At 40.4% G+C, this 19,015-nt stretch overlaps 2 protein-coding genes across 2 annotated transcripts in view; both read left to right on the forward strand.

Moving 5' to 3' along the window:
• epcam (epithelial cell adhesion molecule) overlaps nt 1-19,015 on the forward strand; it is a 215,520-nt gene that overhangs the window by 54,572 nt on the left and 141,933 nt on the right. The window lies entirely within an intron of this gene.
• The window catches only part of thada (THADA armadillo repeat containing), a 123,038-nt gene that overhangs the window by 10,775 nt on the left and 93,248 nt on the right, over nt 1-19,015 (forward strand). The window contains exons 20-23 of the mRNA XM_049601325.1: nt 818-964; nt 1,983-2,140; nt 12,835-12,944; nt 17,294-17,426. Of these exons, the coding sequence (XP_049457282.1) occupies nt 818-964; nt 1,983-2,140; nt 12,835-12,944; nt 17,294-17,426 (548 nt within the window). The remainder of the gene's footprint in view (nt 1-817; nt 965-1,982; nt 2,141-12,834; nt 12,945-17,293; nt 17,427-19,015) is intronic.

Below are 19,015 nucleotides of genomic sequence, written 5' to 3' on the forward strand. Positions count from 1 at the left end.
AGTTGTTCCGCTTCATTTGTGGGCAAGTTTTGTTCATGAAATGTTGCCCAAGAGCGACAAGAAGTTCACACTGCAGTACTTAAAATCCTGCTTTTGGAAATCAGCTGACAAAAACGTAACACCTGTAGAAGAATGCTGAATATATTTTCACTGTTCATTAAATTGTCCTGGCTTAGAGTGCAGCATAAAAACAGTGTTTCAACAATAAATACATGCAACATAAAGAGTCTAAAACAGCTGTCACTCACTGCAAAAGAGTATGCATAATATCCAGTCAACATGCAATAAGATGGACAGTTCTGTTATGAATGCAAATGATTTTGGAAACACAAGGAGTTCTCTTAAATCCCTCGTAAATGCCACTTAAGAATAAATCTGCTCACTCAAGTGACTCTTGCATTGGGTCCACTGTGTTTATGTCTATATGATCCTCTTCATTTGTATCATAAGTACAGTATACTAAATATAATGTGTGTGTCCAGAAACTAAAATTCTGGAAAACGAAAGAAACAGAAGGGTCTCACTGAGCATGTAAATCCTGGATTACATTGAATCACTGTTTATTATAGACAGTAAAAGAGAACAGATTTTTGGAGAATGATATGGTAACCAAAAACACTCAGTCAGAGGGTTTAATTTTTACTGCAGGTTATATTTTGTTAAATATCAACAAAAATAACATTAATAGGGAATTTGTGGGACAGAACCATAGTTTTAATTGATAGAGGCATACAGGTAAGGTCATGGAAATTTTTACAAGGACCATGGAATATTATTATGATGTGCTTTTTGTGTGTGTCTGTGTGTGTTTGGACAGAGGCGTCAGCAGGTCTGCAGAGGATCCTGCAGGAGATTCAGCCCAGGGACACCAATGACTTTTTCACAAGTGCCAGAGAGCTGGAAACACACCATGGAGAAGACCACACACAGACCCAGACTGCACACACACCATCACTGAACACAGGTGAGTTAGAGATCATTATACTGATGTTGTTCAACATTATGGAGACAAATATCTTGTCATGCCTCACTAGTCTCTCATTTTTTTTAGTTTTCTTAAATATCAAAGTAATAGAGTCTTTGCATTTATGAGTACATGGAACTGTTAATAGCACAGCTTCCTGCAGTCCTCTGTGTGGCAACATTATACTTCCCATTTACATCCCCAAAAAGATCATGGAAAGTGTTGTTCCAAAATTTAGAGCATGTTTAACCCCCTAAATACAAGTGAGACGAAGAGGTAGTCAGCAATAAGAGTGAACTTTTTTTTATGTTTTGTTATCAATACTTTTAGACATTACTTATGGTTAAGATATCCCATCTACATGTCTGTTACATTCATGGAACACTGACACTTTCTATTTCCCTTATGTTGAATACCTGTGTGCAGATGGAAAAAAGAAAACTCCAACACTTTAAAATTGCATCGAGGGGTCGGGGTGGATGGGAGCTGTTAGGGGCTTGATTTTGTCTGAGGGGAGCCCATAGTGTCAGACTTTGAAAACCCTTGCATTAGGTTTATTTTTTCTTGTGATAGAAGTGGATTTGATTAGTGAAACCAGCGAGTCATTGCTACTTCAGAGTGCAGTACTGGCAATGTCCTGATGGGGGCAGCGTTTGACCTCATTGTGTGGTATATTTACACAGTGCACAGTGGCATACTTCTAGGAATCTTATTAAATGATGACCTAAACTGCTGTAACATTACAGTGATAAAGACAGCGGAATGGCTCTGTACAATATGTGTGTGTGTTCGGTCATGTGCGACCCAACATAAATAACAAAAGCAGCCAGACACATGATGTGCCTTTGGACGTCTTCTTTTTTCCACTGAATACAAAGCTTTAACATGGTACATTACATAATAAGACAAATAAATCTTTGAGTTTAGATTATTAGGTAATAAACCAAAAAGTGATCAAACTCTTTCCATGTCACTTTTTGCATGTGTGTGTGTGTCACTGTGTGTGTGTTGGCTCCAGGCGGTGAGGGCTACAGGGTGACAGCCCAGATGGTGCTGGTATGTTGCTGGCGGAGCATGAAGGAGGTGGCCATGCTGCTCGGACAGCTGTGTCAGAGCCTGCCTCTGCACTACACCAATGACACCCACACACACCCTGGACTCATCACAGAAGAACAGGTGAGATCCTGACATGCTACACACACACACACACACACACACACACACACACAAAGCTCACTCTCATCATATTACTGCTGTTACCTCATATACAGTAGCATCAAGTGTTGTGTGTATATCCTGCCTGATGGATCTTAGTCCTCTGTGCCGTAGAGCTCCGCTGCTGTCCAAACAGAATTGAAAACGCATCAGCGAGCGATAGTTTCCCTGGGTGACATGTTCCTTCATTACTAAGAATACACACAAGGCTTGGGCTACATGATAATGGTTGGCCACAATAATGGTCCTTATGGGTCCATGACAACAGAATGGTAAACTGTGCAATGCCTGTTATGAATTTTGAGCTACATTGAGTCTCTCTCTTTTTCTCTTGCTCTCTAAATGCTTCACCCCATTATTGTAGTGTATCAAAAAACGCTAACAACATGCCAGCATGTGTTGATACTGAACATAATTACTCAAGTAATGAGCCTATGCTTTGTTCACACAATAAGTGACAAAGCAATAGCGTGGCAGCTACGTTATTGCTCAGTTGCTATATAAGCAGGAGCAGCAGGAAAAATGTTCACTGTTAGCAAAACAAATGCAAATATGCCTAATTTTCAATTCCTTGGAAAAGCCAAAATTCTGCCTACAAATTCTGGTCACTTACGGTTATTGCAACATATGTGCTGCAGCCCATAGATATCCATATCTATGCATGTATCTCTTCAACTTTTTTTCTCTATTGGACAATAATTGCATATATTTTTGTTTTTCTTAAAGCAATATCGTCAGCAGGGGGATTTCAATAACACCTGACCCTAAAACACACTCACTGTATTATGCGATCTGCTTTACGGATTCAGTTTAAAGTTAAAATCAAGTATTTGGAGACAAACGCATTGTTGACTTTGGCCTTTTCATGAGATTTATTGACAGTAGCCAGGCAGGTTTCCTACCAGTGTGGCACAAATTTTGACCAAATTTAAAGAAAATCAGCAAAAGCAAATGCAAACAATGCATGTTTCCATCCACTACTGTTATGTCAGTATTAAAAGTTGAGTATATTGAGGTACACAGCCTCTTGTGAGCCATTTTTCCATTGCAGAAAAAAAGGGCACAACAAGATGTGGTCACTGGGTCTGGACGATATGGAGAAATGTTGCTATGTGACATTATTGTAGGGTTGACTATTCGTGCTTTAATAAAATATTACTCAGTGAGGTTTTTGTTGAATAATCATCAGTAATGTGGATATAATGACTGTGGGTAAAGGCCAATAATATAACAGCTGGAAGAATTTACTGTAGTTCAGTTTTTAAAACCAGCAAAGGACAACGGTCACGATATTACAATATCCAAAATGTCAGATGACATCTAGTCTCACAGTGTGAGACAGATAATAATATGGATATATTGCCCATCCCTCGATGTCACATTTCTGTGATACATTTGTTAAATTACAGCAGGTCACTGACACAGTTTACAGTGCCACAGTGAGCCCTGGCCTCATGTCACCTTACATAAAGACAATCACAGTGAGTTCCACACAGTGTGGTATCCAGATTGATGCATTCCTACATGTCATCATGAATTATATAAGATGCTGATCAGTCTGCTGTGCTAATCCACTACTGATATGTTACATTTGTAACTAAAATATAAAATAGCCTAGGCTCTGCTGATCATGTTTGGTATGTCAGTAGTATGGCACATCTGACAGAGGGCCCTTAAAACATCTGCAGTCTCTTCTCGGCTCTGTCTTGTCACTATTCTTACTGTTTTGAAGTCACATTTTGGGAATGGAATGGCTAACAGGGCTGACCGAATTAACAGCAGAGCTGTGGTAGTGTGCTGCTAAGAACACAGTCCAGCTCCCCCACCTTGATCACATCAGGAATTGCCAATCTCGTACAATGACAATTGGACATTAAAAACTACAGCTGCCTGGGGCGTCAGTGGCTTAGTGGTAGAGCAGGCGCCCCATATACAAGGCTGTTGCCGCAGTGGCCCAGGTTCGAGTCCAGCCCATGGCCCTTTGCTGCATGTCATCCCCCTCTCTCTCTCCCCTTTTCACACTTGGCTGTCCTATCCATTAAAGGCGAAAATGCCCAAAAACATATCTTTAAAAAAAAAACAAAAAAAAACTACAGCTGGCTGACCCGAACATGAACATTAATGCTGCCTCAGCTGAGATCTACAAAGCTGTTTACATCACATACAAAGGAAGTATTCAATGTAAAAAGGTGTCACGTTTTTTTACTTTATGTGTGTATACCTGCGGTCGCAGGGAATGATGTGAATGTGTGTGTTTTGTCTGTGTGTGTTTGTGACACCATGCTGGGAGGCTCTTCAATTAGCATCCGCCCTCGTTAGCGCCGCGCTTTCATTTGAGGCCCAACCCTGCTGGTTTAACGGCCGCGACGCCCCTCCCTTTCCACTGCATTCTTTCCAAATCACTTCCACCACCAGCAGGAAAACACTGAGTGCTTCAAACAACACACACACACACACACACACACACACACACACTCTCTCTCTCTCTCTCTCTCTCTCTCTCTCTCTCTCTCTCTCTCTCTCTCTCACTCACTCACTCACTCACTCACTCACTCACTCACACACACACACACACACACACACACACACACACACACACACACAGACAGACTCACAGGAATAGTTGTCTGAGTGGTTCAGCATGTGAACGTCCATAATAACAAGGGTACCAGACATAGGCTGTGTTTGTCTGTGTAGGGGGTAAAGGGTGTGTGTGCATGTGTGTTTGTGTTTGCCTGTTGAGCATTTATTTAGTCCTGAGAGAGAAAGTAGGAAGTATCGTACTGTACTATGTGCTGATTGTGTGGTTTTTTATGTTTGTGTGATGGAGGGCCACAGTTACTTAGAGCATCAGGGATGTGTGCAAAGAGTCATGAGTGCATTTACTCCAGGCGTAGCAGCAGGTTGTACATTGTACTTTATGTTAGGCATTAGCATTTGGCTTTTGCATTTTATTTTCTGTTGTGCTATTTGCTTTTATATCCAATGTGTCAGTTTTTGAACTTTTGCCATCAGTTACCATTTGGCAAAAACTGACATTTATTAAGATATATTGTGACTACAGTGGTTTATATACAATTGCCCATGTGGGCAGGCAACAGTACAGTTGTGCTGACAGGCAAGTCAGCACTACTGTACTGTTAGCCATGTGTACCTTTTGATGCAAACATTTGATTATGGGTTAAGTGTCCTTAAACAACTCCTGATCCTCTCTGTTTTTCTAAATGTAAAGTTTAGTTAATACCACTCTTATGTCGTACGGTAGATATAGAGTTAGTCTGCACCTGGTTAGCATAGCTTGTAAATGAATGAGCTTTAGATATGCTGGTAGATGGATTTTGATACCTTTGGACAATGCCAGGCTATCGGCTATAAGTTAAGCAGCTGCTGGTGGTAGCCTCATATTTACCGTGTAAATGTGATAGTGGTATAGAGTGCTGCAGGGATGACTTATTTTTTGTAAGCTGACCCGAAAGTCACCCTCTCCCTGGTTCTCACTTCAAAAGGCCAGTGGGATTTATTCGTGGATTGTGGATTATTTTAGAAAATAAGAAAAATTATGATACTTACACGTTTTGTTCATCTAAACAAATGAACATCACTTTTATGATGATTGAAGTGTAAATGCAATTGTCAGAAGCAAAAAGCTAACATCAGGCTACAAACAAACTACACTATGGTCACATGACTTCAACGTCAACACCACAACGAGACTGTGGAGCTGTGTTCAGTGTGATGATGTTCTATAGTCATTTAGCCACTTATTAGCAGCCATCCTCGTAAAGACACTTGTAAGCTTCAAAATTCCTGAGTGGGGTATTTACTGACGTATTTTATGTCGTAAAACAAAACGGGAAAATCTCTGAAGCTTGTGTCAACCACAGACCTTATTTCAAGCATCTAATCAAAATTCCATTCAAAAAACTCATTGACTTTGAGACTAGAGGAGGGGAGTGCTAAAATGCCAACTCATTTCTAGGTCTTAGGGCTAATTCCTGCATCTAAAGAAAGTGGATATGTGTTTTTTTCCAAAATGTCCAACTACATTTTTACTAAGCCGATGATAGTACTGACCGATAATTCAGGACCAGTGAAGCTCAGATGCTAGCAGCTAACAGTGAAAAGTATTTTACAGGGACTTTGATGCTGATAATCTTAATATTGTATGGCACTAATCTATACAAAGTATTTGACAGTAGGTTTGACCAGGTTCTGCAAAGACACGTGAAATCCATGCATAGGCCTTAGTTTGGCACGTCACAGTTCGTCAATGAGTTTTCAGTTCCATGCTCCATTAAATATTCAGAACATTTTGTATTCTTTCTAAACCAGATGGACACATAATGAGACCGTGTAAAACAGCCAGAGTCGTTTTAACAGTCACTGCAATGGACTCGATAATGATGTCACCACCACAATGTCCTGGAGAGATAATTGATGGTGATATCATGGATACCATGTTGTCCGCAGTGGTAACTATGGCGATGGGCCTCATTACATAACCGATGATTTAACAAACTCATGCTGAGGACCACGTGGACAAAAGGAAACTCTGAACTCCTGTGCTCTCTGTCTTAACCGCATCCCTTTTTCTTGCACATTCGCTTGTCATCAGTTCCACGCTTTGTGCGTATGCAAGTGCAAATAGTGGGTGTGTGTTAGCATTAACATTCAGTGGGGTGATTCCAATAGTGTTTGGAAAGTTGGGTCTGGCAGTGTCTTTGTGGGCACAGTCATTCTGCCCTACCACAGCGATGACATGCATGGGCAAACATATGTGTTTAATGTGTGTGTGTGCGCGTGTGTGTGTTTGTGTGTGTGTGTGTGTTCGTGTGTGTGACCAAAACACATAGCTTTCCAAAATGTGTTTGAGTTCCACACCTCCTGCAGTCCTCTGCCAGCATCCTGTGTTACATCCTTGTTGGCCTGGCAACACTGCAGATGTTTCTGTCACTGGGTGGCACCATGGCAACAGCAGTGGTTGTGGATGGGCGTTAATGGTCATGTTTGATTCCTGTCTTTATTTCATGACCTTATTTTGCTGTTCATGATCAGTTAACACAATACTTAGATTTTTCAGCAAAGCTGGTGCATTGTGATTTAAACTCTTTCTGATGATGATTAGAAAAGAAAGAGAGACAGGAGAGTGACACTGGCTGATTTTTAACAAGAAAACAGGAACCAGTAGCACTTTGACACCCTGACATTTGACATCAGGACAAGTTTGTGTGTGTGTGTGTGAGGACACTTGTACTGTATGAGCGGGACAGACCACCAAAGTCGCTGGTCAGCTGGAGTTTGACAGCTCGGGTGTTTATTTGGCATAGCTGAGCCAGGATCGGTTGGAGCCTTGGTTACACAGAGGAGACAGACCATTTGTTTGGCTGCTCTCAAGCTAAGGGAGAAACACACCCATATCCACACACACACACACACACACACCACTATGAACACAAAAGGAATGCTTTGTCCGACATCACTCTATATTTGCTCTCTAGTGCACAATATTTACTTTATACCATTTTATTTTAGTGTTCAAATTGTGAATGGAATTTTTTATGCTTCAGATATTATACTTTCAAAGAACTACTTTTTCATGGTCACCATCGAGTAAACTATTCAGTGTTTATTATGTAGGGCAGTGGTTCTTAACCTTTTTTGTGTTAAGGACCTCTAAATGGATCCACATTAACTCATGGATCCACATTTGATATGATTTTGCTTCAGGACACCTTCATATGACCAAGATTTTGGTTGTTAGATGTGATTAAGACCAGAATTGTATAGTTGCCGACTACAGTCGAGGTGATATCTGTGGAGGAAGTGAAACCGATCAGAAAAGTTTCTCTTAGGAGTCTTAGGGTGCTTTTTATTATGCTAACATGTCTCCTTGCTCCCTTCGCTCGTGCTCTAGCTCCTCCCAGCAAGCGAGTGAGAGGGCGATGTGAAAAGAGAGGTGTAGGATACATCTGTGTTTCCTCACTTTAAGCTTTAAAGAAGCATGAGTTAGGACATCAAAAAAACCTTATTCATATTTGGGCTCATGTCTATAGTGAATTAAACAGTGAAAATAAACTACTCCCTATTTTCTGGGGACCCCCTGGAACTCCCTCAAGGACCCCATGGGTTCCCTGGAAACCTGACTACTGACGTAGGGAATAATGAATAAGTAAAATAGACGTGTGCTCCTCCAGCTGTGACATGTCTGTGAAAACATACAGAAAATGAAGCAGAAATGCATAAAAAGTCACATTAGAGAAGATAAAAACAAGATGAAAATATAAAAATGCAATATATGCCTATAGTTGTAAAGTATATAGACTAAAGCCTCCTGAGAGTTCCCTGGCCTGTCTTCCATTTTTCCTAAAGGCTTAATTTAGACATGGATCTGTGAGTACTTTTACTGATGCTTCAATTGCTTCCCACCAAGGTTATTATAGTAAATCAAATTTAAACTAAAAAAACTAATTTAGTTGTTTAAAAAAAATGTTGACTGTAGTAAAGATTAAAAAATAGACTTAAGAAAAAAAGAAAAAAAAACAAAAACTAACTAAAACTAAAAATACTGTGTACTAACAAAACTAATTGAAACAAAATAAAAATCTATACTAAATGTCTTTAGTTAGAAACTTTGGCAATTTTGTCAAATTTGTCAGCACAACAAGCATGATGAGGTGTTGGTGTATGTGTTTGTTGAGACTGGAATGTCTGCATGACTGTGAGTCAGCTGCCTTCACAAAGTGTTGTGGTTGTAATGTAATGCCTATTGTGAACGTCTTAAATCTTGCTCCTGACAAACACCTTGCAAAATATATAAAACAAAGAAACAAACAAAGAAACAAACAAAAAAAACCTATAACTAATACTGAAACTAATAAAAACTAAACTAAAACTGAACATTTTAAAATATTAAAAAGTAAACTCAACGAGCAAACTGAAAAATATAAAAGTATAGCAACTCTGCATCTTTTAATTAAGACTTGACTTGAACGAACACTGGTTTTAGTCAAGTCTTGATTAAGTTGAAATACATATACTTTACCTACAAATAACTGTATATTTACCACCGTCTTAATTGGGACAAATCATGTCCTACCCAAAAGAAACCCATAAAATTATAACTTAGCAACACACTAATTCTGTTTCTAGGATACAACATTATTTTTTAGACTTATATATTATAATTTATATTAAGATTTATATATATGTGTGTAATAAAAAATATTTGTAAAATAATTTTATCTGCTTTCATTTTTTTTTTTTTAAATTTCTTTCTAAACTTCAAACATTTAAAGGGTGTGTTAAAAGCTTTCAAAATCTAAGATTAACAGTATGTACTGATAAAATCATTGTTAAAATGTACTTACATAGTCATCTCTGTTTTTAAAATATACTTTTTGTGATGATGTTGGCCCTTTAAAGATGTATCCCAGATTTGTCAACTTGATTTCTGTAAAAACTTAATTAAATCAGACATAAAAGGGGTTTGCTTTAACAAAAGGAGTCCTGTCTTACTTCCTGGTTTCCAAAAACATGGGGATGCTGCTCAAGTACTGATTAGTTTTCTAGTTTTTGATGCTAGGAAATTAAATGAAAATACAACTTTGATCAACTGCGTAAGATGTCAAATCCATCAGATCTTACCGCTGACATCCATCAGGAATGCTATTTAAGAAAGATTCATTGGGAGCTTGGTCCATTACAAGGTTTCATAGTCAAGACTGTGAGTTTTTTAAAAACAGATTTTCATAGCCTAATCGAAGAGTAAAAATCAGAAACTCCAAAAAAAAAAGCTTTGTCCCAGTTCTCAAAAATGAGTGTTATCTGACATCGAACTAAGTCCAACATCTACGACTGGACTAAAGCAGCTGAGAGTAACATTTGTTTATTGTATAATTAAAGTATGTGAATTATTACTTGATGGCTTTCTATTGTCTGCACCATTTAACTTCATAATTCCTCTGCAGACTGCGGCAGCAACAACAACAGACTTTATCAGAGTACCGTCTAACCCTCGGCTGTCAGGGGAGAAGTTTGCTATTTGGGTCGCTGTCACGGCCCCGAGCCATACATGTAATTAGACTTGGGAAACTTCTCTCTCCACACATGGAAGTTTTTCTGGGAAACGGGCACGTTTGCAAACAGGAAGTTGACGACTAAATAAAGCCCCCCCTCCTAACCCTCCCCTGCCTCGCACAGGAAGCTCGCTCGGCCCTTTTAAACAGTTACACAGACGGGAACCTTGGAGAGGGAAGCTTTAAATAGGCGAAGCCGCGGCCCGGCTCGGCCCAGCTCAGCACCGCAGCGGTCTGGACCCCGGCAGCCACGGGCCATCTAACAGTGACTGTCGCTGCCATTTTTACCCCGGTGAGGTCAGGCCTGTCCTGGGAGTCCACTCTGGCCACCAATGTGATAAGTCATTGGGCTTGGTACCACTGTGGTTTACTCAGTCCATATTTTGGTGTTTAAGTTAGTCCACTTTAGGTCTGCAGGGTCAGTTGAGTTTATTGACCAGTCATGTGGTCAGAAACAGGCTGTCTAAGCCCTACATTTTTGTTGCATTGGTTCTTTTTTATATTTTCATTTTACTCATATTTTTCATTCATGTATTTTTTCCAGTTTCAGCACATTCTCCTGCTGTTTTCCTCTTGTAAACCCGTCTCCATTCATCATTGTTCTCTTCGTCAGTGACATCAGGGTTGCCGAAGGTTACAGTGACTGGTGTACTCCTGGTTCATCTGCGGGTCTTTGTCTGTGTTAGTTTAGATGTTGTGTCTAACCCTACATCCCCTAAGGGGCTGTTGGGATTTTTTTCTCCCTTTTCACACAGGGTTTTTTTGCACCAGAGCCTTGCCACCCCTCCCTGTGCCCTCCATGCCACCCCTGACTAAGTCGAGGCCTGGCCGCCTCTGTGGTGGCGGTGATACCACAGCCTAAATGACAGGGCACTGAAGCTCTGCGTCCGCCTCGCCCTGCCGCCTCACCTGCAACACACTCACTAGTTTACACGCTGCCACAGCACTCAGTTGTGTGTTTGTGTGTGTGTCTATGTGTGTATGTGTATAGTTAGAATAATGTTGCTAACACTATTACTAACTGGATGGTTTTACTGACAGTGGCCATTATGTGGATGTCTCAGTATCCTTATTTGAACACACTTGTCACGCTACTGACATGCCGCTCTCACGCTTGACATGCTCGATGCTCACTGGCTGAAAAGTAAGTGGTGTTTTTAAAACACGAGCGTAGCCAGTGTTTCAGCTTTGCTTTCTTGCCAAATAGAGAAAAGGCTAAAGTGGGATTTGATGATGCAGGTCATCTGTGAATCTTTTATACCCTACTGCTCTGCGTTTAGTTGGAATTTTAAGAGACAATGAACCCTTTTTTTCTGTCTAAATGACAAAGCTGCTAAATTGTTCATTTTACGACTGTGTTCCAGGATTTGATGTCCATGAGTGGAATTATGTCATTTGCAGGGTGGGGTTGGGTCGGGGGTGGGGGGGTAGTTCTTTTGACTTTGTGTTGAGTTTATTGCATGTATTTAGATGTAATTGCTCGTCTTTACAAAATGATTCACACACTACCACAAAGTACAAAGTCTACTAGAGTGGTTTTGTTTAGCTCTTAGTATTTTCCTCTTTGGTTTTCAGTGTACCAGAGGAAGAATCCTCACTAAAACTATTGCTCATGGCTTTTGACGTAACAGGTTTTGCATCCACAGAGTCAAAGAGAGGTGTGCTTTTTATAAGGATTTGCACTGCTTAAAGTGTCCACAGACTTTCTGTGCTTTGAAACATCACTCATTTCACATTATATGTGAAACAATTGTCAGGATTAGCTTCTTTCCTTTCTTTTAACGATTTTGAATTAAATGTCTGGAGGTTTCTTGGTAGGCTTGCTGCTGAAACACATAATCACAGTGTCACCAGTTTGATTCTGGTCGGGGACCTTCACTGCATGTCTTACTCCTCCTACCCTACTTTGGGTTTTTGACGGGTCAGATAGAACAACAAAAGTTGTCCATTGTGAGCTACTGTATAAACAACATGGTGGACTCTGTGAAAGAGGACCTGCTCGGTATGTAGATAAAAATAGCTCATTACAGTAAGGAAAACACAATAATTCCTAGTTTCAGGTGATTTTAAAATAATAAAAACATAATTATGATTAATTATATATTCAATTTCTGCCAATATACACCCCAAAATCCACACACACTGAACCTTTAATACAGCTGGTAAACATTTGCTCTATATACTGCTGCGTGGTTTAACATGTAAAAATATATTTTTGCCTTTTTTTTAATTTACATTATTAATACAAAATATAAATAAACTGAATTCCTCATAACTTAAGCTTTTAAAATAAATGAAGTGGTTTAAAGTGTGCAGTATTTTCTCAGAAATGTAGTTCATTAGATGTTGAAATCTACTTTTCAGGTGGTGTTCAACCTTGCATGTCATGTATTTTTTTTGGCAGCAGTTATGTCATTTAAGTGTAACTGGTGACATTCAAGACTAATGTGGTGACATCCATCCAAGCAGGATGCTTTAAAGTCATGCATACGTAACAAACAAAAACACATTCATGCACCTAAAAAGCACCTTGTCACAGTGCAGTTGCTTATTCCTTCTCTGTCTGTCCCTCTGTCACAGGTGGAGGGGGTAGGCCTTTACTTCCGTCAGCAGCTCCTGCAGTCCCGTCATCGTGGCGCCTTTGAACTGGCTTATGTGGGCTTTGTGCGCCTCACCGACATGCTGTGCAGGTGTGTGTTAACATTCAGGGCAAAGGGCTGAAAGGTAATACTGCTGAATGGCTGAGGGCAATAGCTCCCATTATGACACTGAGTGTCAGTGTGCCTTGTAATAAGCAAGTAGGCAAGTTCTCTCAGTATCACTCTTCAGGTATAATATACTTAATTGCGTCACAACTTGATAATTGGTGTCATTCATCATCTGGAGCCTTCTGGACAGCCAGCAGAGACACACTGGCATTAACAAAATTAGCCTGCTGATTATAGAGAAGACAAGGTTTCAAATGTCATACAAATGTGAAAAGTTGGTAACATTTTTTAAAGAAATTCTGATACATTATTTCACTAAAGGAACCATTCAGCGTTTCAGGAAATGTACTTACTTAGTTTTTCCTAAGGATGAGATGAGAAGATTGACAACAGGCCAAGAAATTAGGTGGATTCTGATCAGGGATGTCGATTGTTAACATTAATTGGTTGACTGCCAAGGCTATTTTTGATCGGTTACATGTGGTGGTCTATAAGTTAACTTTTCTATGTCCGCACTGCACTGCACACCAACTGGGTCTAGTGGGAGCTAGTTAGCGACACCCCTCATTCAGTGAATACTGCTACTAATGCGGAGATTCAAAAATGTTGCTGTGGAAACATTTTGCCCACCCTCAACTCTCCCAGGAAGCTCCAGTGATTTGGAGGCTCAATTTTGAGCCGTAGACCTCATTTAGCATCACTCTTAACGTTGTTAGCAGTGTATGCACTGCTAGTGGTGCTACTGCTAACATAGTCAGCAACGCTAAAGGGGTTCTGCAGCTCAAAATTAAGCCCCTTAGTCACTGGAGCTACCTAGAGGGAGCCTGGAGGGTGGCTACCATGTTTCTGCAGCATATCTCTGCACAACCCTGGTTGTGGGACAGTGTTACCAGCAGTAATCTCTGAATGAGCGCGGTGGGTGCTAGCTAGCTCCCACCCAACCTGTGTAGTGCGCAGTGCGGAGCTTCCAAGGCTAACTTTAGCTAACCAGTAGAAACTGAAGGGTGAGCAGTGGTTACTGTGTGTCCACATGTTAACACAACTAGCTGTCTGTCTGTCAACAAAGCCAACAGAAAACAAAATAAAAGGCAAGACAGTCACATCACAAAACATTCAAATTTCACCACCTCTAAATGAATAGCGCTATGAAATGAGTCAGGAAAAAAAGGAAAATGATGTGAAATATGAGAGGCCTTTTCTTTCATTTTTTAATTAACCAGTTAGCTACCGGTTAATGGTTGTTGGGCTGTTGTTGGCAACATGAACTGAAACTGACATCCTTAATATTGATACTGTAACATCTTTTAGTTTTAAGAAATAAGCCTAATTATTTAGTACTTATAATGAAACCAGTGAGATTCATTGAGGTGCGAGTGAGTTATGACCAAATATATCTAAATAAAAAAAAAAAAGAAAAAAGGCTTAGCTTTACATTTCAAAGCTACTCATGCACTGTAATGGCACATTGAACAGTACCAGACTGATGGGGCCTCTGTGGCAACGTGCCGCCAGGGGCAACATTATTAAACGTGCCTCAAGTCTCATGCAGCTCTGCACTCCCCATCACCTCTGCTATTCATAGCAATAATCCTTCTATTATCCTCCTGAGGGGAAGGAAAAACAACAACCTTTTAATTCTGAAAGACATGAAAGAATTTCTCACTTTCTTGTACCTCCCTGTGTTCCTCAATGATGGGTTGTGGAAGATCTCTTTAGGCCCTACGGCAGGTGACGAACCGCAAAACCGTCGCAGCAGCAGTGTTGACTTTGAACCACCCAGTGCTGAGCAGTTAAAACAAAACTCACTTGTTTTGTTCTTGTACAAAAACCAGTCTCGCGGTGTGTTTTGTAATGAGGGCAACATTCTCGTGGTTGTGTGGAGGAGTACTGGGAGTATGCGTGTGTGTTCTCCTCGGGGCATGTGTGGATGTGAGTGTGTGTTTTCAGGAGGGGAAGAGCAGTGTGTGGATGGTATGCAGGCCGTGTGCTGGGTTATGGGGTGTTGATTGCGGGGTGCTTAACCACGGCCTTTTGATGCTCTGCCTTGGGATCTGGCTCTAGTGTGTTCCACTGTGTTTGCACTCTCTCACTGTGTCTCTGTGTCTCTCGCTTTAGTTTTCCACTTTTTACTTTTCTTTTCCATCTCTGTGCTTTCTCTTTTTTGGTCTCTCTTTCACTGAGTTCCCTGGTTACACATGTGCATTTATATCTGCAGTTATTTACAGCAGTTATTTCCCAAACTGTTGTGTCAGATGCACCCCCACAGTCCTGCCAGATTAAGTACCCCTTTATTGACTAAATAATTCAATATTGATATTGAAGTGATATTGTAGCCAGCTATTGGTGCTTTCACAAAATTTTTACACAATAAGATTTCTGATAAATAATCATGAGTAATGTGGATATAGTGACTATGTGGGTAAAGGCAAGTAATAAAGGCACTTTATGTGCATTGGCTGCTGTGTTAACAGTGTAGGCCTTAAAACTATGTGGCTACACTGGTGACTTGGCTTTCCAGAACTGGAGGTGCATCATTTTGCCTCGCTAACAATTGTGCTGTGAAATCGCATTGCAGAACTCCTCTGTCAGGTCGCTGCCCAATCTGTACCGGAAACCCAATTTGTTCTACATGTGTGAAGATGTCTGGGCTAGGCATTAAAATCGAATGGTTATGGACAGGACAGCCCATTGGTCAGGGGATAGGCCCTGAACAAATCAGGTTTCGATACAGATCGGGTAGTGACATGTGGCACCAGACAAACTTTGCATTGTGTACCCTTCCATCGCTCTGGATTTGACGTCATCATTGTGTGTCACGTTGTGGTGCAAAAGATTTTGAGATCCGATTTCAGTGGTTCAAGCCGCCAGACTGACACACGTCTGTAGAAATAAGATAACAGTTGCATTTCAGACCTCTTCCCAAATGTAGTTTGGATCTGATTTGCAACAAGCACGTTTCATGCGGTTCTTCGCTGTCCAGACTTTCATCTGGATACAATGTGGGTACGCCGAAAACAGATTTGTGATGGCAGTCTGAACAACAGTGGCAGAAGCTGGCTGTTTCAGCCATTTCTTAATTATTTTAGTGAACAATTTTAATTACTTTTTGCTAAGCATTTCAGATTTTCTGCTTATTTACTAACCAATTTTCAACATGTTTTCACAACAGTCATCAGGTGTTGTACTCAATATATACATAAAAATAAAATAATGTTTGTTGAGGTATTTCACAGTCTCCCTACATGACTGGCAATTGAAGAAGTACCTTCTGTGGTCTGAGAACCCCCCAGTAGAAACCACTGGTTCACAGTGTATACCACACTGCATGTGTTTGTCAGTGAAACTGTGTGGTGTCCTTGGTGTGTCAAGTGTGTCTGATGAAGCACACTGGAGTGTGTGTGTATGGGAGCACGACGCCCTCGCTCTGTCCTCCACATTGGATTGTTTTAATTTGTCCTCTCTGCTCCACCGGCTCTTGTTTAACAGCTGCTTCTTACAGAACAGGGCAGAGCTGTTTCTTGTGGGCGTGTGTTTGCCAGACCTGCTTCAGATCATATTCTTAGCACGCCACAGAATAACAGTGTAAATGTGCCTCTAAGTTTAGAGTCAGAATTTCCTTTAATGTCAACCACTTTTAAATAGGTACACATAAGACCGACAGTTCGACATTTGATACATATTAATGATACATGATAAATTTCTGGTTCTTGGATGTGACTTCATAGGGATCATGTCTGTTCAGTGGACGAGGTGATTGGTGATTTTTCTTTGGAACTACTAGTCCAGAGTATTTAAAAGGTAATTAAATACATTACATTGTGGTTCAAAATTCAGCTGACACTAGTGGAATTACTATTTTATGGCAAATTTTTTATGGAAACCTACTTTCGGATCCATCTGGTTGGCAAAGTACATTTAAACAAATATTAAAACTGATTTGCAGCCGTGTGATGTAAGTTTGGTGTGCCACAGGACAGTTTTGTGTCGGAATAAACAGACTGGATTTAGTGTATGAGGTTGTGCGGAGCATGACTGTCCATCTTAAATATGTACATACAAAACAGCAAATGCATATATTAAACATGGCAGCTTGTGCTCCATTGCTTTGTTATGTATACAACACTGTATAGGGCACAAACAATAGTATTTAGCTGCCAGCAGGTCTAAAATGACTGAACTTGTATACAAAAATATTAAAAATGGTAATAAGTTAATATGTAACTAGCTGTGGTTATTTTTTAAAAACGTGTCTCCGATGCATATATGTGTACAATTACTCACTCAAAGGATTTTAAACCCCTGTTATTTGCATATATGTGTGTGTGTGTAAGGAGTGGAAGTCAGGCCCTGCAGCAGCTTCCGGCCCGCTGGCTATCTGAGGTTCTGGAGGAGGTTAAATCCAGTGACCCTTCGTCCAAGCTGTGTGCCACACGACGCAGCGCTGGAATACCCTTCTACATCCAGGTGTGTAAGCATGGTTATCGACATTGGGCTAAGTCTGTATATAAAAAGTAGATGAAGCCATCGAGTCTACAAAGTGAAGCCAATGTGCAAGTGGCTCAAACCTGCATTCTTTCTAATGGACAGCAGGGGACGACTTGACTGGTTGCGAAAAGAGGTTTGATTGTATACAAGTCTATGAGAAAATTACCCTACATTTCAGGTGATTTATTCCGTCAGTAAACATTTTACTAACGGGTTTATGGTCTCAGTTGCTAGTTTCAAATCTTCTTCAATACAGCATGGTGTTCATTTTGCAAATTATGGTCCCATTTAGGGTAAAATGGACAATAAAACAGGATATGCGTTATTGACAAGTTGCTACCAGGGCAACCTATCTATCAGGATAAAGGTGTGGCAATACAACAATCACAATATATTTGTCAAATCCACCCCTTGCTCCTTTACAGCTCCACCCTTTGGTCCAAATATGGTTACCTCAGGCCCCAAAAATCCAAGATGGTGATGGCCAAAATGCCAAACTCAAGACTTCAAAATGGTCGTTCACAAACCAATGGGTGATATCATGATGGCTTCGTCCACTTCTTTTATACAGTCTATGGATTAGAAGTATTAACATGGCACTAGTGTTTCAGTCATGTTCATGTTTGATGCTGGACTTGATATCAAGAGGTGGCAAGAGGCTGTTGCTTTGAATTTAAGCACTTCAGAAGGCAGAAGATGCAGACTTATGTCAGTAAACAGCACTGATTTAGTTTCTTCAGAGTGTGGTAGAGAGACGGTCAAATTAGTTTACCCATCGTTACTGAATCCAGTCCTCTGTGGACACAGTGATACTTTGCTGCTGTTTGTGATCCTTTTTCTTAAACATCACTTTAAGACAGTTTGTTGTATCTGACACAAGACTGTCGGTGAGGCAATATAGGATTTTTTTTTCAGTTGTTGCTACTTTATGTAAATTCTACTGTGATTTGCTGGATTAAGGTAAATTAAACTATGTGACTGCATTAGCATCATCAGTTCTGAAGATCAGAAATAAGGACCATTTGGCACAACACAAATTCTGATCCACTCTGAACTGTAACATGAGGTCATGTGACAGCTGAGGTTAGAATTCGGTCAAATTGAAGGTTGTGATATGGAATGTGTTGCATGGACATGGCGAGGGTTATGGTTAGTGAATGAATGTTGGACAGTTTTCAGAGGTTTAGTAATAGAAACCTTGTGAGTGTGTGTGTGTGTGTGTGTGTGTGTGTGTGTGTGTGTGTGTGTGTGTGTGTGTGTGTGTGTGTTTTTGTTCCTGTTTACTCCTAAAAGTAGTGCAATCAGCAGTTCTTGGCTTGCCACTGGAGCACTCATGCTGGAAGAACATTGAGTTTCTTAATCCATCTGTCTTTTTTTGTTCAGTGACACACATAAAGGCTACACACACACACACACACACACACACACACACATTGTCCTTTGGTTGACCCTCGTAGTACTCACCAGTCCCACACACCTCTAACAATGTGTTGTAATTGTTGACTAACCCACCTTAACACTTGACTGACTCAGTCTGTTATTCAGCCACGACTCGCCTCCCCACTTCC

The sequence above is a fragment of the Epinephelus fuscoguttatus genome, linkage group LG16 (genome assembly GCF_011397635.1).
Source record: "Epinephelus fuscoguttatus linkage group LG16, E.fuscoguttatus.final_Chr_v1".
Lineage (NCBI taxonomy): Eukaryota > Metazoa > Chordata > Actinopteri > Perciformes > Serranidae > Epinephelus > Epinephelus fuscoguttatus.